We start from the raw sequence: 23,395 nt of genomic DNA on the forward strand, positions 1-23,395 counted from the left end.
GGGAGGAGGGATAGTAGAGGATAGGAAAGGTAGCAGAATACAACAGTTACTAATAGGGCATTATGTAAAAATGTGGATGTGTAACCGATGTGATTCTGCAATCTGTATTTGGGGTAAAATTGGAAGTTCATAACCAACTTGAATCTAATGCATGAAATATGATATGTCAAGAGCTTTGTAATGTTTTGAACAACCAATAAAAAAAAAGGCAAAAAAAAAAGAAAAATAAATAAATAAACTTACACATACGTTAAAAAAAAAAAGGTTAATGGGGAGAGCATTGAAAGCTGCCCTCTGCACTCCCCACATCCTGGAGCCATGCAGTCACCCACCTTCCAGCGCTACCAATCTGATCTTGCTCTTTCACTCCAGCGTCCACGAAAAGAAAAGATATGTTCTTTCTATCCCTCAGGCAAAGGGAAGAAGGAAGTGACTAGGTTCCAGCAGGAGGATAAGGGGCAATCCATGCGAAGGAACTGGCTTTTCTGGCCCAGGCCCTTTCCTTGGTCTTGTCTGTGCCAAGCCCCCAGCCCACTACAGAAAGTGTCAGCCAGATCCAGTACCTGTGGCTATCCCCCGGTCAGCCTGAACCAACGGAGCTGATGAGCTCCTTTTCTGTAGCATGGAGTTCCACAAGTTGTGAGCTGTGGATGCAAAGAGGATGGTGTGGCACAGCAGGATGTCTGATCTTAACCTTGCTGCAAATTTACACCCATGATTTCATGGGTTTATCGCCCAACCAGTGTGCCTCAGATCTAGGCTAGAGAGCATCTGCCCGGGCAAAGTGCTGGGCATTACCAACACGTGGAGCTTGATTCTGCAGTTGTTCCACATGGCTGCCTTTGGAAGCATCCTGAAAGCAGCGCCGTGGGTTCCAGAGGGCTGAGATGATCCTCTTGTACTCCCTGCGAAAGTTCTGGTTCAGGAGCCCATAGATAATGGCATTCAGGCAGCTATTGAAATAAGCCAGGAAGTAACTAGTGACAAAGAGCCCCTCGGGGACCTGGGGAGCCACTTCTTCAGGGTTGATGGCCACAGCGAGGCCGATGCAGTTAAGGGGGCCCCAGCAGACGGCAAAGATCACAAACACTGCAAACATGGTCAGAAAGCTCCGCATGTCGCTGGGCCTCAAGCGCAGTTTGCTCTCTGACTTGACCTTCCTGCGGGCCTGAAGCACCAGCACCCAGATACGCAGGTAACAGAAGGCCACCACCGAAATGGGGAGGAGGAAATGGATGACCACCACTGCTGCTGTGTACTGGGCACTGGCCGTCTGGATGAAGGTGCAGGAGTAGATGCGTGAGTCATACTTTAGGGACCCCACAAAAAAGTTCGGCACTAAGGCTACCAGGGTGAGGAGCCAGACTAGGACAATGTAGATTGGAGCATGCCAGTGCCCGCAGAACCGGTGGTAGACTATGCTGTGGCAAATGTAACAATAGCGGTTAATGGCAATGGCGGTGATGTTGAAGACAGAACCAATGACGCTCAGGCCCATTACAAAAGCACTGGCCTTGCAGTGCGCCTCTCCCAGTGCCCAGCCATCATAGAAGATGGCCATCAGGATCAGCGGGTAGGGGTACAAGGCCACAACCAGGTCAGCCAACGCCAGACTCACCAAGAACAAATTACCTGAAGCAGGAAAAAGAGAGCAAGAGTCAGAAAAGACCCTAACATTTTTGTATATAGAACATCATGTCCTTCACTGAGTCACTTTCAGCATTGGGAGGGGAAATGACATAGCATTTAGAAACATAGTTGAGGATTCTAATTGCATCTGTACTACTTACTAATTGGATGACTGAAGCAAGTTACTTGAACTCTCAAAGCCTTACCTTTATCATTTGCAAATTGAAGCTAAATGATCCCTGTCTTGTAGTATAATTTTGAGAACTAAATAATGATACCCGGTGCTTGGGAACACAGAGGGTTCTCACAAATTGCAGGCAAAGATGGACAGGGACTTGATAACATTTAAGCTCCCACAAAGATTTTGGAGGAGGAGAATCTGAAAGTGAGCAACGTGGACTCACCATCACTACCAGCACCACCCCCACCTCAAATCCATGCTTCCCTGCACTTCTCTTTGACAGTTTTCTTTTGCATTCCCCTCCACTGGTTGATGGACTACTTTCTAAGTGACTCAAAGTCATTTATCTTCATATGAGTTGCATTTTGCAGTTGGAATAGAAGAAAGATTTTGAGAGTGGGGACCAGTATTCCCTCTGTGCCTTGTCCAGGGCCCATACTCACAGCCACTTGATAGACACTCAGAATAGTGCAAAGCCCCTATCCTGTTGGGTGAGGAGGGATGAGGGCACTCCTCTTTCACAGTGTTGGGGCCTTCCTGAACTTCTTCTCCTCTCTGAATGGAACATTCTGCAGCATCATCAAATTTAATAGCCAGGAGAGCCTCAGGGAACCATATAGCCATTGTTAACAGGACTCACACATACCCTGGCCCAGAGACCTAAGGAGGTGGCAGGGCTCACAGTCTCAGCTCCTCAAGACTTGCTTTCTAAAACCTACAGCAACTCATGAGTAAAGCACCAAAAAGAACCTGTAAGTTTTTCAACATGAAGTTCAGGGCACGAGCAGCTCCATTTCTAATCCCATCTGTTTCATTTGTCAAGCGCTGTGCTTTTTGAGAAACTACTATATGCTCAAAAGACAACAGACAGTCCCTCCAGCAGGAACTGGCATCAATACAGTATGCATGGGCATAGTCTTTCACATCTCCTGTCCTCTTGCCACAGGATAAGGTCAAAGTTGCCAGCCTTAGGGTGGCTGAACACAGAGGGTGGGTGGAATGGGCTCACAGGAGGAACTCCCAAGTGACAAGAAAGCTGATGCTCTAGTGCTTACAATGACCATAGAGGTTCTGGGTCAACCCCACTCAGAATCAGCAGGAAAAAAGTCAATTAGTATCCTGGAAGTTCTCAGGACCTAAATACTTACTCCCATATCCAGACCTAAGATATCCAGCCCTGTCCTCACTCTGCAGAGGCTGATGTAACCACCTCATAGGACCAGAAAGGCAGATGAAAACAATCTCCAGGATTTAGCAATCGAGGAAACCAAGCTGTGGTCGAGATTCCAGGAGTTATAGACAAAGGATGCTGGAGCCTACCAACTGGGAGTTCACCTGAGTCACATCTTCAGGAGAAGCAGACCCTACATTTTCATTTATTCACCTACAAGGACAGGGAAGGTACTGCCTCCAGCCCTCCCTTGTCCTGGCACACATCTAATCCCATCTCAAAGAAGATTCCATGTAACATGCTACCTGTGGGGCTGGAAACCTGGAAGACACACAGGCAGCCTTCCAGAAGTGTTTATTTTGGCCTCAGAGGTCCTGGGTAAACCCCATTCAGAACCAACTAAAAAGAAACCTATTTAGTATCTTGGAAGTTCCCCCTCAAATCCTATCTTAGCTCCTGTATCTGGACCTACAATATAATTTGAGAGAGACAGGATGTAAGTGAATAGAAAGGAAGCCGTCTGGACAACTGGAATGCCCCTGTCTCTGCAGACATTCCAGTGGAGGCGGGTTGGTGAAGAAGAATTGTGTTCAGGCTGAGCTCTGGATTCCTTCCTATTCTACTATTAGGGGAATATATTTACTTCGTTGGTTAAAAAACTCTTGTTTTCCTTTAGCTGTTGCTTCAAGTAAAGAAATGTGCATCTGCTTGGGGTGGGGAGGTCTAGTGCCTTTCCATTTAATTCTCCGCCACATTGGCTGTCTCCAGTGCCAATGGTCTGAACTCACCTGCTCAGCCTACACTTATATCCCAGGGAGTGGGAATTTTCTTTTCAAATTTCTTAGCTTCAGCTGCATCATGAGTCTAACTACTTCTTGTCCCACAATTTTAAAACTTTAAAGGCAATGCTGAAAGTTAAAGCAATCTGGGAAAAATTTCAGTTACTTCCTGATCACAGGAATTGGTCAGTGTTCCTGTTTAGTGTTCCTTCATCAGTTCTGGTTCTCTGTTTCTTTTGGACTCTCCTCCCCGCCCCCTCCCCCCCTCCCCCGCCATCCATGCACACTCTGTGAAGAAAATCACTTCTTTCCAACACAGGAAGATCGGTCCCTGCAGGGCCCGCTGGCTCATGGATGAATGGCAAATAGGCTCTTGGCGCTTGCAAGCACGTGCAGAGAAAGTCAAGAGCTGCTGGGAGCTGGTGCCAGCTTTGCCAGCTGTTTCCCTAGGAAAGCCGAGTCAAGCTCCGCCTGTTAATGTGGCTCAGCTCTTAATAATGCCCTAGAGGCTGGCAAACAGCTTGTAAATAGTGAGAAGAACACATTCAACTCCACGTGGAAAGTGATTCAATTACTCTCCCCTATTATGCTGGCTGTTGTTAAAAAGCTGAAATCAAACAGTTCCTGCTGTAGATTCATCTGCCCAGTTGTCTTACTGTCTTGTGGTTTTCCTGGCACCGTTTCAAATTAGGAGAATACAATTCTTGTTTCGTCTCCCATCTGTAAGAAGCCAGGTCCTATCTGGATGAGAGTCAAAAGGAGATCCAGTTCTCCCTCCATTTCTTCCCTGAACAGGTGAGAAACCAATCAGCATGCACACAGCACTGCTACTCACCCTGTGTACAGGCTTCTAATGAATATTTATATCCCAGGTCCTGCAGTGACTCATTTCCATCTGCCTCCACAGACAAGGTGGGCTAGTGGAAAGAGGCCTCCACAACAGGGCAGTTTGCAAACAACGGAATTCCCTTCCAGTATTCATATGCAAAGCTCATCCCTTCACACAGGGGACCATCACAATACCCTCCCTGTACTCTGCTGTCCTTGTTTCTGGAAATCTAGGTAATCCAGAAAAGAGCTAGCCAGTGCTGAGCTGTCTAGTCTTCATCATATAGTGGAATTCTGGAAGACAGAGCTACCCTTGCCCCTCTGCCTTGCCTCTTTTCCTCTCATCCTCTGTGCTCAGAGAAGAGTCTGGTTGGACTAAATTGCCCCTGGTTACTAACCTAAATGTCAATGTAGAAACAGATATTCACTGAGTCATTTACTCAACAAGCTTGCTGAGTTTTCTACTAGAGAGCGGCTGACTGACTATCCAGGAGGTTCGGGAAGCAAGTGAGTAAAATACTCTCTCCTCTTAAGAAGCTCATGGTCTCAGAGAAGAGACAATCAAACAAATAAAAACAAGATGCAATTAGGAGAATGATAGGGAAATCAACAAAGATCTCTCATTGCTAACAGGGCTAAATTTCTTGTAGCTTCCTGAAGATGGCTTCTTCCATCTATTTAAATGTTTTATTTATGGAGTCTCATCTTATGGATAAAGAAGGAAACACCCAGATTTTGTGAACTGCTCATAACAACAACAGAGAAAAATGGAGAAAGAACAAGAAAAGAATAGAGAAGCCAGGAAAAAGAGGTGTCAAGGGGATAGTAAGTGATAAAGAACAGCAACTTAACCAATGAACTCAGCAGTTAGTAGACCAGCAAAGACATCAGGAAGGGCAAAGGTGGGGGTGTAATGTTTTGCCCTGTAGGCTGTACTTCAAAGGAGAGAGAGAGAGAGAGAGAGATGTTAGTACTTAGGAAGGGACATGCTTTTGATGGGGGATTGTGGTATTTTTTTTTTTTGTCTTTTCTTCCTCTCAAAGGACAGAGATTTGTAACTGATAGATAATAAACACTTAGTAATGTTAGCTATGACTTGTTATAGTTGTTTATGTGTTGTTGTTACTTTCAGTGAAAGAACAAGAAAGAGGCTCATGAGTCAGAATAGGATCCCCACAAAATAAGATGTCAGAAGTAGGGCTATGAGTGACTTAATATTAGGGATACAGAGATATGGTCGGAGCAAGGTGCCATTGGGTGATTTCATCATCATATGAACATCATACTGTGAACTTACACAGACACAGATGGTAAGGTCTGTAGATACTGAGGCTATTATAGTAGTGGTGGATGAAGATGATGACGAAGGCAGGACATTACCTACAGATTGTGAACTCTAGCCTTCCAAACTCCCTAACTTTTACTTTTTTAGCAACACATGTCTAAAATCAGATGTCCTATTACCCACATTGAGTACCTTCTCAGTTTTTCAGAACATCACGTCTAAATACAGAATTCAATGTTTTGGAAACAAAAGCAGTCAAACATGAAAGTCTTTATACCCCTGGGCTACTGAGAATTTCTTGGGGGGGAATTAAAGAGGATTAAGAGCTTTCCTCATTAGGCAGCTAAAGACATAATTATGGGATTTTATAAAGTGCTCATTTTTTGCTCAGTGAAGATATAATAAGGTATGCACAGCCAAAATGTGAAGTTGGAAAGCTCAGATGGTAGGGAGGGAGTCCAAGGCAGCCCAGTTTGGCCTTCAGCTGATAACACACACTCAAAATCTGGCTCAAAAGATACCTGGTGGCAAGTGACTTCTCAGTAAGTGTTGGTGGTAGGCAAAAAAAAAAAAAAAAAAAAAAAAAAAAACTGAATGGAGTGGACTCCATCTTACCCTGGAACTCCTGGAGGGAAGGGATTGTGAACCTACTAAAGGTTTCCCTCCTCTCTCGCATGGATTCACGCACTGCTCATTTCTCATTGAGAATGGAAAGGGGCTACCTTGCAGGCTCTGCTCTGACTGGGAAACTAAACATCTGCACAGGCAGAACATCCTACCAGTAACCTCATGGGTAGGCACTGGTTTAGATAAGAAATGGTGCAGTGCCTGAACTCTGCTGGCTGCCTGGGGGAAAGGTTGCTTTTCCAGTGTGAATAGAGCAGACTCTGAACAAGAACCTGAATGTTCAGCAAGTGAATGCTTCATATTTTCCCGAGCAATTCCCATGTCAGCTACTGTCTGTCTTTCTGCCTTACAAATGATTGAAATACCCTGGAAGTGCCAAAGTTTCTACTCACTAACAACACCTCCCAGGTGGCCTTTCCTCCAGCTGCAGCATAAAAGCCCATCATGAGGCCACAGCCTGTGTGCCTGTGGAGCCAGGGTACTGTTGCACTTTTCTCTGTGCTAAAGGAGAGGAGACCAGATGCTACTGTTAGGACAGGGTTCTCTGAGCTCTCTAGGGCAGGGACTGTTTGGATAATTCAGGTAGTCACAGGAAGCTCACATTTTAAAGGCAGCTTACAGTGGTTCAGAACAGAGGGCATGTTCCCTGAGAGGAATCATCAGGGTACAATATCAGAGAACTATGGAGCACCTGGAGCCTGCTGAAGGACTCTAGCCACGTAAGAGCAGCCAGAGAGCAGCCATGCCTTTGTGAAGATGGTGTTAATGGTCAGCCTTGGAGGGCAAAAGTGAGGTGTTCTTGGGCTTTCAGTACTCGAAGCAATTTACTCCCATGAAACTCCGGCTGATTTTGTGCTGAGTCCTGTACCTAAGATATACCCTACCTCATGAAGTAGCATTCATTCTCTCTGTCCCACTGCTTTGAATATCTCATCCATATTCAATTGGTTTCAACAGAAGTGCATCCAGGTCCTACTGTATGCCTGGCTCTGTGGACAGAAATGGAATAAAATCCCTGCTTTCATGCAGTCCAGTGAGGGAGAGATAAAAACAGTAGAGAGAGGCGGGTGCTACAGTGCTACGTGGGGAACACAGGCTGTTGTGGAAGCCTGAGGAAGGAGATACTCACTTTGCTATTCATGGTATTGATAGAAAGCATTAACAACTTTGTAGGGAAGCTGGGGAAGAGGTTTGAAAAGAAGCAGATGTTGACCAGGCAGAAGAGGCTGGGGACTTTCTCTGTGCATCAGAGCATGGATTGCATGGGAAGTGGCAGCAGTCCCCTTTGGCATGAGTGAGATGAGGCCGTAGTTCAGCAGTTAGGTCAGTCATGAATGTCACGGGAGCTATATTCTGGAGTGGACACTGTTCTGTAGGTGGAGGAGGTAGGGGGACAGTAAGGACAGAGTGTTCTCAAGACAGAATTCTGAACCTACCCTCACCACCACTTCAATTCCTCCCTGTCTGCCTTTCTTCAGTGGGGTCTCTGAAAAAGCCAACTCACCACACACAGCAACAAGCTGCAGAAGAAACTATTCCCCTGTAGGAGTGACAAGGATCTACCCCACAGATTTGGGCTTATAATAGTCAAGTAAAGGATAAAGATGTCCCTAAGAAGCACACTGTGACCTCAATTTGGGCTATGTATCTAGTTGTTAGAAATTTTATGTTCTCAATGCCAAGTTCTAATTTCTTAATACTGATTAATTGAGAAGCCAGACTTAGTTATGAAAAGGTATGAATTATGTTTTTTTAATTTTAAGTAAATCCAAACACATCAATAAGAGAAGGTCTAACAAAAAGTGTAAAGGGTGCTATTCAAAATATTTTAAGCATGTTTTGAAATCTCACTCCACTAACATCATTTAGTTTAAGTCAATACTACAGTTTTTCATGACTATGGCAAATAAAGCCAATGGTCATATAAAAATTGCTTAAGGACTGAGATGTAGCTCAGTGGTAGAGAGCTCCTCTAACATGTGTATAGCCCTGGATCTCACCTCTAGCACCTAAAACAAAACAAAACAGAATAAAAAATACTGGTTAAATTGCATGACTGCCAAAGCCACCAATAGAGCAGGAATACATGTCATTAGCTATCATATTTTTTTTTTCTGGGGCCTGGGGTATAGCTCAATGGTATGGCTCTTTCCCAAAATGCATGAGCCCTGGTTTCCATCCCCACTCCTCACCCTCAGCAACACATACATATTTCTGGTGCTGGTGAGTAGCAGACACATGGGCAGGTAGGAAGGGCAGGATGGAGGATGTGCCAGCAATTTAACATGCTCATTCCCCTCATTGCTCTCAGACCAGTAAGCTTTTTGTGAAGACTGCCTAGAGCACAGAAGAGCCCAGCCCTTCCTGGATAGTACAGAGGGGAGTGGATGCTGTTCTCCTCAGGCAAGAGGAAGCAGCAGTCTGTTCCCTCAACCACCTTTCTCATGGCAGGAAACCCAATTACTAAGCACTGAGCTACAATCTGCCAGGCCTTTTCTAAACACCCAGAAAGTTAGGGAAGGAAAGAAATGTCCAGGGTCAGAACCTGGAGGGCCCATCCTTCCTAAGGGAGAAGTGCCAGGAGATGCCTTCCTCCTGCCTCTCTGTGCAGGAAATGAATGTTTGTGGTTGCTGCAAAGGGACAATACAACCAAAATGTTAACTATCATTTTCTAATCACAGCTTGTTCTTTCCTAATATGTTTTCCTTCAAAGATACAATAACATCTTAGAATAGTTACTTATTCCAGATAGTAGTAGCCATCATGATTGAAATGCCTGAGTTGTAAAGCTTAGATCTCCCTAACAATACTCAGTTTCCCAGTGTGGTGGCTAAAAGAGCAAACTTTTATTTTTTGGCTTGTTTTTCAGATGAAAATCCTCAAGTTGCCGGTCTTCCCCCCCAACCCCAAATACTTATGTAATTATTTATTTAAAACAGTTTTCCTGAATTGTCTAGCCCCTTTAAAAAGGCATTTTAAAGCTTTAAATTTGTTTTCCTCCTGCTATTTTTACACTGTATTTGAGTTGCCCACTAGGGTCCGATGGGAAATTACAAAATTAACAAATAGGTCACTGAACTTCTTCCCAGGCTGAAATGGTTAGCAAGCTCCAATGACCTGTTAAGGTCAGAGTTCAGATACTCCCTCCTTCTGGTTTTGTTCTTTGGGATTGCACCATGATTTAGCCAAGTGATTGTTCTGATTTTTCACAGTTAATCCCATAAATTCCCTGTTTTCAGAACAGACCATTTTATCTGAAAGCAATTTACAATTTCTGAGTATACATTCTCTTGGTTGGAATAGGATCTACAGACGACCTGGAGATGGATTTTGATATAAAGCCCACCAGAATGCTTCCATTAATTCACTCATTCTTTTACGAAGCATTTTCTAAGCACCAACTACATGAAGTCATAGTGCTTGGTAGGGGAGAGCGCAAGTTGTTAAAGGTCCTGAGATTTCTGTGGCCAAATAGGGGCACTGTCTGGCAGGACACAGATTGGAATGCTCCAGGTAGCAACAGCGTCCAGCTGTGTGGGATCCCATAGTACCTCACTCTGCCACAAAAGCGCGTCAAAAAACCCCAAAACGCCTTTTCCCCATTCACACCTGTTTTAATGTGCCAAGCGCGTCCTGGACAGCTGCCAGAGGCAGCCACCAGAACCGGGCACGTCTGGGGAGCCAGAATTCGCCCTAACTTTTGAGTGCAGAACCAAATTTAAGGATTAGGTTAGAGTAAGGGTGGGGGGAAGGAGAGTGGGAGGAGGGAGCTGGGGATCAAGGAGAGAGGAGGCAATGGATCGGATCGCGGGATCTGGGCCCAGACCTGAGAGCAGGGAAAGTTCGGGACCCCAGCAGCGAGTGACGCTCACCTGCGTTCCGGAGCTTGCGGTTCCTGAGCACCGAGAGGATGACCAAAAGGTTGCCCACTACGTCCACCGCGGTGGTGACAATGAGCACGGTGGATAGCGCAGGAGCTACCCAGGGAGGCCGGGGCGTCCCGGGGGCCAGCGCACCACCAGTCCCGGACCAGCCCGGGCGCACTGCCAGCCCGCCCGCCTCGCAGCAGTTGGCAAAAGAGCCATTCTCCGGCATTGCGGACCCTCCCGCGATTCGCTTCCACAGCGCTCTGCAAGATAGCCGCAGGGCGCGCAGGGCTAAGCCAGGCGTTCCTGCCGCCCACTTCGCTGCCCACCAAACACTCACAAGAAAGGAAGGCGGTGGGGGAGAACTAGAGGAGATAATTAAGCGTGGGCAGGGGGCGGAGAAAATATGGGAACAGAAGTAGCACTTGGGAGTGCGTCCCTCAGCGGCACACAGGGGAACCATAGGTACCTTACCGCTAGTGCTGCTACTGGGAGCTCAGCACGTGCTTGGCTCACTTCAGGGGACCAGAGCCTGTCTGGCCTGTCCCTGAGAGTATGGCCAAACGCGAGACCTCCATATTTCCTCCACAGTTTTGGGGAAGCTGTGCCCATGTAGGACCATCCAAGTTTTCCAACTTGAGAGAGAAAATGGTGGTGGTCAGGACCTGAAGATCCATTGCTGGAAAGGCGAGGTTTGATCCACCCACCCCACCCACCCCAACACCTCCAAGAGCAAAGGAGGGTAGAATGCTAATTAACCTCTAGGTAGTTGAAGAAAAAGGTGAACCTGCATTATATATTTTGCAGTTGTTCTGTATTGTGGGAGACATGGGCGATGTCTCTGCTAGAAAGATGATACTTTAATAAATTTATGACTATCTATCTTAACATAATACTTACATAGATGCCCAGCCAATACTAGGGATGGTTATAACATGGGTTTGGGACAAGAAGAGTGAAACATGATTATACAAAAGAAGGAATTCATTCATAATGTTTGAGAACTTACTCTGAGAGTAACAATATCTAATCTCTTTGGGGGATTAAATTTATGCCAAACATTATTCTAAGAACTTTTTTGCATCCATAAGAATCACTAAAATAAAAGTGACTGTTAGTCCTGAATTTGTCAAGAAGTTGAAGCAAATGGAATTCTCTTACATGGCCCTTATGAGAATACAAAGTGGAACAGCAATTTTAAAGGGTTACTTGTTTGTTCCTTATAAAGTTAAAAAATGCATATCCTGTGACAAACATATTCAAAATGAAATGAAAATTCAAAATGAAAATGACAATATATCTCTACTAAAAGTTTTGTACAACTATGTCCAGAACAGTCTTATTTATAGTTCCCCATACCTGGAAATAATCCAAATCTCCATCTGCTGAAGAAGGGATAAATGAATTGTGGTATATTCTTGAAATGGAATGTCGATCAGCAATAAAAACTACTGATAGACACAGCAGCATGCACTGAATAGTCCATATTGATCAATATAAAAATCAATATATAGAATGAAAGAAGCCAGAAAATAAAGAGTACATACTATATGATTTCTTTACATGAAATCCTAAATCATGAATCTGTACTGATAGAAATCAGAACAGTGGCTACCAATGTGGATGTGGTTTGGCTGGAAAAGAGCATGAAATAACTTCTGGGATGTTAACAGTAATGGCAGTAATTTAGAAGTGGTAGTAGTAGTAGTAGTAGTAGTAGTAGTAGTAGTAGTGATTGAATTCAGAGGCACTTTACCACTGAGCTACATTCCTAATCCTTTTTATTTGAGACAGTGTCTCGCTAAGTTACTGAGGCTGTCATGGAACTTGGGATTCTCCTGCCTCAGCCTCCTGAGTGTGATTACAGGTGTTTGCCGCAGCATTTAGATGGAATATAACTTTAATGCATTTTATTTTATGTAAGTTATACTCTCCCCTTAAAACAGCAAAAAGGAAGGACACAGTGGAGAAAGAGTGATTGAAATTGCAGGAGAAGGTGTGGCTAATGAAAGGAGCAAACATTTTTGAGAGCTGAGCCCATCAGATCCCACGATTGTGAAGAGAGGGAAGCTTTCTACCCTACAGCAGAAAGGAAGAAGAAGCCAAGTGCAAATTCAGAAGTGCTTCTAGACTGGTGTGAGATGAGGGAGTTCGTCTCTGACTTTTGTATTCTCAGGGTGCTTGAGGCTACCTCAGTAGGCAGGCTCCAGGGGTAGGAAGAGTGGAAGGTCTGAAGACAGGAAAAGGTTTTTAAATGTCATTGCAGAAAGTGAGAGCATTCATCAGGAGAGCATAGCAAGTGTGAAATGAGTGTGAATGTCCCTGTGCACAACTTAAACACAACCAGTCAGCCTAGTTAGTGGTTGTTAACCAGCAAAGAGTGAGTTGTTTGAAACAGGTTTATATGTTATTTGTACTCCCCCCCCCCCCCNGCAGAACAATAGGAAGAAGGAGCCAGACACATAATGGGCTCTTTTTTTTTATTAGTTGTTCAAAACATTACATAGCTCTTGACATATCATATTTCATACATTTGATTCAAGTGGGTTATGAACTTCCATTTTTTCCCGTATACAGATTGCAGAATCACATCGATTATACATCCATTGATTTGCATATTGCCATACTAGTGTCTGATGTATTCTGCTGCCTTTCCTATCCTCTACTATCCCCCCTCCCCTCCCCTCCCCTCCCCTCCCATCTTCTCTCTCTACCCCATCTACTGTAATTCATTTCTCTCCGGGCTCTTATAGGAGGAAGGACCAGCCAGCCTCTCCACTTCTCATATACGCAAACACAGTGGGAATTCTCTGGCTTTCAGCAGCCCTCATAGTGTTAGGTGAGTGGAATGCAATCTAAGTTGCCTCAGTGCAGACACTTACTCTAATAACCCACATTTGGTTAACGAGCATGAAGCAGAGGAATTTGCCTTGTGCTTCCCTAGAGTAGAACTTCCACCTCACCTACATCCACAATAGTATATCTCAAGATCTGTGGGCACTAGGAATTAGATATTTATTTGCCTAAGGAGTTAACCACATCCCAGCATAGCTGGCCCAGAGCAGGGCAGTGGTATAGCCCTTTAAAAGACAATTTGGCAGTTTCTTATAAAACTCAAGTACTGTTCTCATGTAGTCTGGCAATTGTGTCATTTGTATTTACCCAAGCAAGTTGAAAACTTTATATAAATAAAGTGTTAGGGGAATAAACATAGATGTTTATTCAGATTTATTTACAATTCTTCATCTTGGAAACAATCATCCTGGAAAACTTAAAACCATAGAGACAGTAAAAGTGCCAGGAGTTCTGAGGGTGTGGGGGCATGAATAGGCAGAGCACAGAGGATTTTTAGGACAGTGAAATTATTTTGTATAATATTGTAATGGTGAATTAGAACATTATACATTTGTGCAAACTCAAAGGGTATATAACACCAAGAATAAACTATAATATAAACAATGGGCTTTGGGTGACAATAACATGTTAATATAGTATTATAGGAAGTAGCATGTACCATTTGTTGCAAGAAGTTGATAGTGATAAAGTATTGCCTATGTGGGAATGAGGGATATATGTGAACGCTTTATATTTAAAGAGGGCTATTGCTAAGAAAGATAAAACTGTCCCATGGCTCATATATCCTCACCCCCAAACAGAACACACACACACTATGAATAAGACAAAATAAAACAAACCTGGGGAGAAAGTCCTGATGGTAAGAAGGCTAGAGCTATGGCACCTGGTAATGGAGCTCACATTTAGGAAGAGGATATCTCTTTAAAGAACTGAGAAGGCATCCCAGAAGGAATGAGCTCAGGAACTTCACTGGAAAGATGGATAGGAACCAGGTCCTGGTAAGCCTTCAAAGCCACACTGAGACTCTGGGCTTGATCTCAAGCTCAGTAGAATTTGATGTCAGATGCTTACATCCTGCCAATGAAGGCTTTTGTCAACTGCCCTTCTGCTATTATTTGGATGTGGTTGAGTGTGTCCCCCAAGTTTACACATTGGAAGCATGATTCTCTGCAGCTTCCTGTCTCATGTTGTGACCTCTTCCTCTTACAAATGATCTAATCAGTATAATGCCATCTGCCCTGAGGCCTTCGTCAGAGCCAAGACAATGCTCTAGCATGCTGTGAACCTCCAGAACTGTGGGCTAAAGAAACTTTTATTTGTAAAGTACCCAATCTCAAGTGTTTCATTATAGTAACATAAAATGACAAATATGCCTTCCCCTTCCACTGGACAGAGCATGTCGATTGCAAAAGCAATTCCCTCCTAGACCTCCAAGTGTAGAAGAGAGGCAATTGCTTCCAGGCTGATGGCCTTTAAGGAATAAAGGATTCTTTTCACAATAGACAAAACCAAATGCTGCTGTCAACAGTGAAATGAAATTATATAGGTGGAAAAATAAAACCTTGAAGAAGGGAAGGAAGAGAAACAAAGGAAAGAGGATGAAGATTCCTAGGTGGTTTACTAATAAAATAAATCAATATTCTGAATACCCAGATTGTCTTATGATTACAAAAATTAGCAGAACTGGTTTCCCCTATATCTGCCCACATCCCAATATTAAACATCTTTCACTCCAGATAGTCTTGAAACCTTGTCCAAATCACTTTCAGTCAGGACATCTCATGTCACCTCTCAGCAGCTCTGTGAGGTCTGGGATGCAGGAAGAATTGGTCCAGCTGGAAAAGAAGGAAACAGACTCTCAGAGATAAGTAGCTTGCCTAGGCTAGTGATTGAGGGATCGCCAGCTGTCTGACAGAATCCATTTCTTTTATTAAATCTATAGTGGCTTTTACTCCCTCAGTGTGAACTGTACAAAGAACAATATGAGCAAATTTTTCTTTTAATAGTGAGCTTGCAACAGGGCTGGAATCACCACCTACCCTTTTAATAATACATAACAATAATAGGAGCAGACACAGCTGATATTGAATGTACCACACTTTAGATATGTTGACATGTGGATCATTTGGTTAATCCTTACAATGCCTTGTGAGATGGATACTTTTCACTGTGAAGAAACTGAGATTTAGAGAAGCTAAGAAACCCTGCAAGTTGTCTTAGAGCTGGGAGTGGAATCTAGACTCTCTGATTTCCAAATGTGGTGCAATTATGTTCTAGTGCTAGGGACTATTAAAATATCTGCAGTCTTTTCCACCTAAAGAGATGGACAGGGCAGCTCAACAATATAAGGCATGTTGAACCCTTGGAGAAATTGGAATAAGACTCCAAAATTTCCTCTGTTAGCTTTGAAAAAGATGTTTTTATAGATCACTAAAAATTACATCACTGTCTAGGCTAGGCTCATAAAACTACCCAAATCTCTTCCTGAAGTGTAGGTTAGTCTGGAAAGAGGGATACTACAATAAAAATGGAAAAAGAAAATGTTTTTTTTTTCTTTTTCAATGAAATATTATTTAATAGCATTGAAAGAGAATAAAATCATGGCATTTTCAGGTAAATGGATAGAGCTGGAGAATATAATGCTAAGTGAAATTAGCCAGTCCCAAAAAACCTAATGCCATATGATTTAAGGATGCTGATCCATAATATGCTGTGAGAGCAGGGGACAAGAGGATTAAATGAACTCTAGATAGGGCAAATAGGAAAAGGGGAGGGAGGGAAAGGGAGGGGGGATAGGAGTAGGAAAGACAGTGGAATTCGATGGTTATTGTTACCCCAAGCACATGTATGAAGACACAAAGGATGTGACTCTGCTTTGTGTACAACCAGAGATATGAAAAATTGTGCTCTATATGTGTAATATGAATTGTTATGCATCCTATTGTCATATATAACGAATTAACATTTTTTAAAAAAGGACAAAACAAAACTTTTTTTTTTAAACCCCCACTTAGGTCGTTGGTAGTGTGTCTAACATGCATGAGGCTCTGGTTTTAATTTGCGCTGGTGCAAAATCAACACAAAATAATCATAGGTCAGATACCAAATGATTTCATTTATTTCATAGACCTAAAATTTTAGTGATAGCAAAGAGTCCAGTGGTTGCCAGGGGTTAACATTAAGAGAAGCTTGAATATTCCAAAGCTATATTAAATCCTTTACTTTAATAGATATGTGAATTAGAAGATACAATGTGTCCCCCCTTCTGGGTGCTTTTCCTCATGTTTCTTAGCACATGCTCATGGCAGAAACCAGTCAAGTGATCCTGAGTCAAGCTGCTGGGGCAGGGTCAAAGCAAGCAAGTTCTTTCCACTTCTGGTTGCATAATGTTTACCTTTTCTGACTTTTTCTTTCCCTTTGGGGAAAACAGAATGAGTCACTGCTCTGGTTATTTCAGATTTGAATTTAACCTAACAGCTCAGTGTTCCTACAGAAGGTCCTGACCCTTTGCTTGGGTACCTGACCCCTGAATAAGCCCAGGTTGGTGTTTGTCTATTATCACTTGCTGTCTATTATCACTAGAATGGCTTATTTAGCAGATATATGCACTTATATAGAAATTATATCTAGATAGATCATTTAAATTGTTTGGGTTTTGTTTTGTTGGAATTTTAAAAATTATATTTATAATTTACCAGAACATTTCTTTCCTTATAAAGATAAATTTTAAGCCAAAGATCATAAGTATAAAAATTCAAGTGAAAGGGTTGCATCATGATTATAATGATTTCTGGGCACAGTGGCACCTACCAGTAATCCTAGTAGCTTGGGAGGTTGAGGCAGGAAGATTACAAGTTCAAAGCCAGTCTAAGCAACTTAGAGAGACTCTTTCTCAAAATTTAAAAAATAACAAAATAAAAGGCCTGGGGATGTGGCTTAGTGGTTAAGCACTCCTGAGTTTAATTCCTGGTACAAAAAAAAAAAAAAAAAAAAGATTATGATGGTATTGACTTCTATAGAAAAACTTTATTTTGAAACTTAAATGCTTATTTTTAAAACCAGGGGGTGAGGAGACCCAGCTATAAGAAAATCATCACAAGAATGGTTACTAGGAAAGTAAGGCCTGGCCCACATCATCCCGGTGTCTGGGTATACATATGGACTCTACCTCTAGGGTCAGAGAGTGCTGTCCTGTAGTCCCAGAGCCTCAGCTGAGAAGTGCACCACCTTACCCTCTTCTCTCAGGGATCATATTTACTCTATCCCCAGGTCCCTTGCAGAAATGCCATTAGTAGACCAAGGCTATTTTCACACTGGCTGTGATTAGCTCAGAAGGGTCATATTCAACACACGGAACCTCTGCCTCCACAGCCAGTGAGTAAGGAATCCAGCTTGGATTAAAAATTCTATTTTAACATGAGTTAAAATTCACTCTAGGTTTTCCCTGTGATTTCTTAACTAGAGCTATTTTTATTTTCTAGTTAATTTTCCATGGCCTATCCTATCTCCTACAGACTTTTCTCATTGGCATTCTCTATTCCTACACTTGTTCTTTTTCCTTCTGCACCTACATTCCTTGGGCAGGAAGACATCTAATAATTGTTATTTACCAAGTAAATGCAAATAATGTGAACATTTCCTATGCATTACCTAATAAGAACCTTCTCAGGGTTGTAGAGAACTTGAATCAGTAGAAGCATTATTCATGTTTTACAAATGAGAAAACTTAGGTACAGAGATATTAACTAACTTTATCAAGGACATAGAGGTAAGAAATGGTAAGCTTTGGCTTATCTAATTCCAAAGCATCTCAACTAGCTTGGCCATGATTACCTTGCTGGTTAATAGTATATCTGAGGTATATAGTATGGAAAACTGAGGGATTTTTCTGATGCCAACAACCAACTCTCCAATTCTCAGACACCAAACTATTTTCCAATAGTTCAATTCAATCTGAACACTATTTAGCAGGAGTTAATATCAGACTCCTCAATTTAAAGATTCAAAAGACTGCCCCCACTTCAGATGCCATTCACAGGTCTATACTACTTGTACATTGGTTTAAATGTATCCCCAAGGTTCATGTGATAGAAGATTAAACTCTAGACAATAATGCTGCTAGGTGGGATCTTTGAGCTCTCATGAATGGATTAATGCCGTTATCATGGAAGTGAGCTATTATCCTGGAATGGGTTCCTAATGTAAAGACAAGTTTAGCCTCCTTCCCCTTTCTGTCTGTTTCTCATGCTCTCTTGCCCTTCTGCCTTCCACCATGGGTTGATGAAGCAAGAAAGCCTCATCAGATGCTAACTCTTGACCTTGGACTTGTCTGGCTCTGGAACTCTAAGAAATAAATCTTTGTTCTTTATAAATTAGCATCAAATATTCTGTTATAGCAACACAAAATGGACTAAGACAGAGGTTACCATGACCTTGTCCTCATATTTGATAATGGACTAGAACAGTTCATAGAACTTGGAAAAATATTTATGCTTGTCAGATTATTATTGAGAACACAACATGGGAACAGTCAAAATAGAGATGTGTAGTACAAGGTATGGGTGTGTATGTGTGTGTTTGGGGGGGGGGGGGCGGTGGTTATGTGGCTGTGAAGAGATTCTGTGACCTCTCCTGGTGTAATATCTTCCAACACCTTGATTTGTTCACCAACCTTGAAGCTCCTCCTGCTTTAGAGTTTTTATAGAGCTCAGTCTCCACTACCTCTCACCAAAACTCCTGTAGGTCTGTGAGTGGGACTGAAAGTTCCAGCCCTTTAATCTATTGGTCTTTCTGATGACCAGTTTCATCCTGAGGCTATCTAGAGGCCACTTCCTAAGTCATTTGATTGGCACAAGTTCAGGTGTGACCAAAAGGAACTTCTTAGAAAACAAAAGGTACAGAATGGAAGAAAATCTTTACCCCATGCACCCGATAGAGCATTAATCTTCAGGATATATAAAAAACTCAAAAAAAAAATGTGACACCAAAAATCCAAATAACCCAATCAATACACAGGCAAAAGAACTGAACAGGCACTTCATAGAAGAAGAAATACGAATGGTCAAAAACAAAAATAAAAAAAAAGTTCAACATCTCTAGCAATTTGAGAAATGCCAATTAAAACTACAACTATATGAGTGAGATTTCATCTTGCTCCAGTCAGAATGGCAATTACCAAGTATACAAGTAACAATAAATGTTGGTGAGGATGTGGGGAAAAGGTTCACTCAGACATTGCTGGTGGGACTGCAAGTTGGTGCAGCCATTATGGAAAGGAGTATGGAGATTATTTAGAAACTTTGGAATGGAATAACTCTTTGACCCTGCTGTTCCTCTCCTCAATCTATACACAAAGGACTTAAAATCAGCATACTACAGTGACACAGCCACATCAATGCTTATAGCAGTTCAATTCACAATAGCCAAGCTAGGTGCCCTTCAAAAAATGAGTGGATAAAGAAAATGTGATATACATACACAACAGAATATTACCCAACCATAAAGAAGAATGAAATGATGGCTGGTAAATGGATGGAACTGGAGGCTACCATGCTAAGTGAAATAAGCCAGTCCCCAAAAAACCAAAGACCAAATGTTCTCTCTGATATGTGGATGCTAATATATAAAAACAGAGGGTAGGGAAGGGAGGATAGAAGTTCACTGAATTAGACAAAGTGGAATAAAGGGAAGAGATGGGGGATGGGCATAGAAGACAGTAGACTGAATCAGATATAACTTTCCTATGCTCATATATGAATACATCACCACTGTAACTCCACATCATGTACAACCACAAGAATGGGATCAAATTGGAATGTGTTGCACTCCATGTGGGTATATCAAAATATACCCTACTATCATGTATATTTAAAAACAACAAATTAAAGAAAGATACTATTATCACTTGTGAAATACCAAAGATTTTATGAGTCCTGTGTCAGGAATGTGAGACAAAGGCAAAATATATTTTTATATTTTACCATGAGTAGTTAACCTTAGAGTTAAGACTAGTAGTTTTATGACCCTCAATCCTCAGTTTCTTTATTTTTTTATAAAATAGGGACAACAATCTACATCACAAGGATGCTGTGAGGATTAAATTAGGTGGAATAATGCCTGGTTCATAGTTGGCATTAGTAGACATTAGCTCTCATTGTTATATTTTCAAGGGCTTTCATATATATATATATATATATATATATATATATATATAAAATTTGGCTCAGTGATAAACCATATGCAACTGAGGTGTCATATAATTCTACTGCCTTGTGATGATGTAGCCATCTTAGTCTAGTTAGTACATTCTACGATGTTTACACAATGACCAATAACCTAAAAGTGCATTTCTCAGAATATTTTCTTATTGTTAAGTGTACAAACACTGTGGACTTTACTCAAAATTTCTTGGATATAAAAGGCAGGGGATCATGTATTTACCACATGGAAAAAATATTTTAAGTCTCCTTTAAGGGCCCCTTGATGTACTTACTCATTCTCTTTTCCTAACATTCCTGTCCCATAAGCAACTGCCCTGAATCTTTCTCCTGCTCCTTTTTCCTTTGTTCCAACATTCTTCTTCTTCTCCAGATTCTTTTACTCCATTCACGAGCAGAGACATGTATCCATCTACCAATCTCCTTACCTGTCACCTTACTTAATAAAATATGTGTTTGGTGCTTCTTTTCTTGCTTTCTACTTCAACTGGAGAAAGGGAATAAGTTGGAAAGATACAGAAAGCCAATCATTGCTTTTGTAAAAATCATGCAAACATTGTCTTATAATAGGAAAAAGAGGAGAGGTTAAACATATATTAAATACCCATTACATGCCAGATATATTCTCATTGCTTACACAAGCTTGTATATATGCCTTATCTGTGGAGAAATATGGCAACTGACTTAAGAACAGGGTTCAGTTTTGTTTTGTTTTAGGTAATGAAATCAATTTTGTTTAACCATACAATTATGGGTTATAAAATATTATCTAAATATTTTAATTAGATGCCAACAGTGAGAAATATGAAAAACTCACACAAAAATATTGACATCTGGCTTCTCTTCAAAAACTTAGAGATCTGGACGACTGACTATTGTCAGAACCTAATAGGGGCTACCATCACTTTTAGAAAGGACCCACAGTTTGCAGGACTCCATAGTCCCTACTGTTCCCTGCTGGGTTCTTGATAACAAAGTAAAATCAATTGCCAGCTATCATCATGCTTATTTATTTTCATATAGTAAATTTAAAATATAGGTAAGTAAAACACCTGGGCTGTACGTGTTCCTCACTCTTCCCCATTTATTCATTTATCTTGCCCAGCCCTGTGAGCATCTGCATTTCGGTGCCTATTTTACTTGTGGTGCTGCTGTTGTTGGTGCTGGATGTGTGGCAGGTGTCCTGCAATTCTTGATGGATTGGAACAAATGAAATAAATCCCTTCATTTGGAGTTGGCCTCTACTTCACTCTCCCTCCTTCTCCCCTGCTGTGACTGGGACAAGAAATCCTTTTTCAGTCCCTCAGGGTGCCTTTTTGGCCTTATTAGTCTCAAATCTTCTGAAACACCAATGATTCTAAAAGCAGGGGAAACATTTTAACAATAGTAAAAGATATCTTAGCAACACTCTTATCAATAAACCATGGCAAAGGGCCCCTAATGACTAGGTTCATATAAACCAAGTCTGTTAGAAATGAATAGCCCACTGCTCTGTAGTCTGGAAATTGATTCGTGACCTATTGATGCACTGAGTTTGGACCCTGTTTCTCAAAGAGAACACATCATATTTTGTCAGTTAGACTAGGATTAGGGGCAAGAAGGACATTGGCACAGCAGCAAATGATATTATTGAACATTCACTTGGGATTTTTCAGTACACCATAATGTATCTTTCTTCAATAGAGATAATTTGTTAAATGGATAATTAAATGTTATCTAATATGTATACCTTTGTAAACCTTTTCATATAACTAATTTTTAGAATTAAGGAGGAAAAACCCATTGTTACAACATCTGTCCAGAATTTTTTGCTTCAGAAAATGTTATAGTTTAAGTGAGATAGCTCCTTTCCCAGCAAAAGTGATGCTTCCTGGGAAAGAGATAATTCTGAAGCTGAAAAGAAAGGGAGATTCAAGGTAGGGTGGGGAAGCCAGGTATGTGTGCTCCTTAAGTATCCTCAGGGCAAGGTTGATTTAGTTTCCTTTTTACACTCACCTCTCTCTCCAGTCTACTTTGCCTTTTTTCCTCCCTCTTTGTACCCCTTTCTTTTACACTCCCTACCAGAGGTAATGGATGTACATGTTTTTCCTCAAAACAGTTTGAGGATGGGCTGCCCCATGAATTCCTGACAAAGGATCATGCTTGCAGTAAGTGCTTAGAAATGTTCCTTGAATAAATGACAGTATTTTTCTACTGAATAAATGAGGGTATTTCTCTGTTGAGTGAAAACTTGGAATTGCCTTCCCTCGCTCTGTCCTGGCTCACAGCTGTTCTTCATTGTCTGTCTCCTACTGTGGTTCAGATATGGTCCGAGTGTTCCTATGGCTTCAAGTGTGGAAATGTAATCTCCATTGTGAAGTATTAAGGGTGGAAACATAATTCAACTAGGGTGTTTAGAGGTGGGTTTTGAGGGAATGATTAGGTTTAGATAAAATCATTTAGGGTGAGGCCCCCACAATTGAATCCTGGTGGCTTTATAAGAAGAGGGAGAGAGAGAAGAAGAGACACATATGTGAGTTCCCAGTCTCTGGCCCTGTGATAGCCCGCATTGCCTCACGACTGCCAGTGGGAAGGTCACCACCACAGCACCCCCTCAAAACTGCACCTCCATAGCTGTGAGACAAAATAAACTTCTTTTGTTTGTAGTCTGTCAGTCCGCGGAATTCAGGAAACAGGCGAATACATCTCTTCAACACTGAGAGAGACCTAGTGGGTGGGGATGTTGGAAGGAAGAAGCCAGAACCAAACCTGCTCCAGTTTTTTCCACTTCAAGTCCTGTCATTTTTAGTCTAAGTCTAGAAGTCTCAGATTTAGTTCCCTGAAACAGTAGTTACAGCAGATTTTTTTCTTTGAGGGAAAAATCAAGCTTTTCTTGTTCTTCCTCCATGAAGGAAGTAGGCTTAGATGAATGTCGCCACAGCAGTGGTGTCTGGCCTGAGCTGTGGTGCCTGCTCC

General features: G+C 42.0%; 1 protein-coding gene across 1 annotated transcript in view; it reads right to left on the reverse strand.

Annotated features, from left to right (window-relative positions):
- Mtnr1b (melatonin receptor 1B) overlaps positions 1-10,754 on the reverse strand; it is a 14,553-nt gene extending 3,799 nt beyond the window's left edge. Inside the window, exons 1-2 of the mRNA XM_015489993.2 lie at positions 10,374-10,754; positions 333-1,632 (exon numbers count right to left, since the gene is read on the reverse strand). Of these exons, the coding sequence (XP_015345479.1) occupies positions 761-1,632; positions 10,374-10,596 (1,095 nt within the window). The 5' untranslated portion in view covers positions 10,597-10,754 and the 3' untranslated portion in view covers positions 333-760. The remainder of the gene's footprint in view (positions 1-332; positions 1,633-10,373) is intronic.
- Between the last annotated feature and the right edge of the window lie 12,641 nt (positions 10,755-23,395).

This window comes from Marmota marmota, unplaced genomic scaffold, assembly GCF_001458135.2.
Source record: "Marmota marmota marmota unplaced genomic scaffold, marMar, whole genome shotgun sequence".
Classification (NCBI taxonomy): domain Eukaryota; kingdom Metazoa; phylum Chordata; class Mammalia; order Rodentia; family Sciuridae; genus Marmota; species Marmota marmota.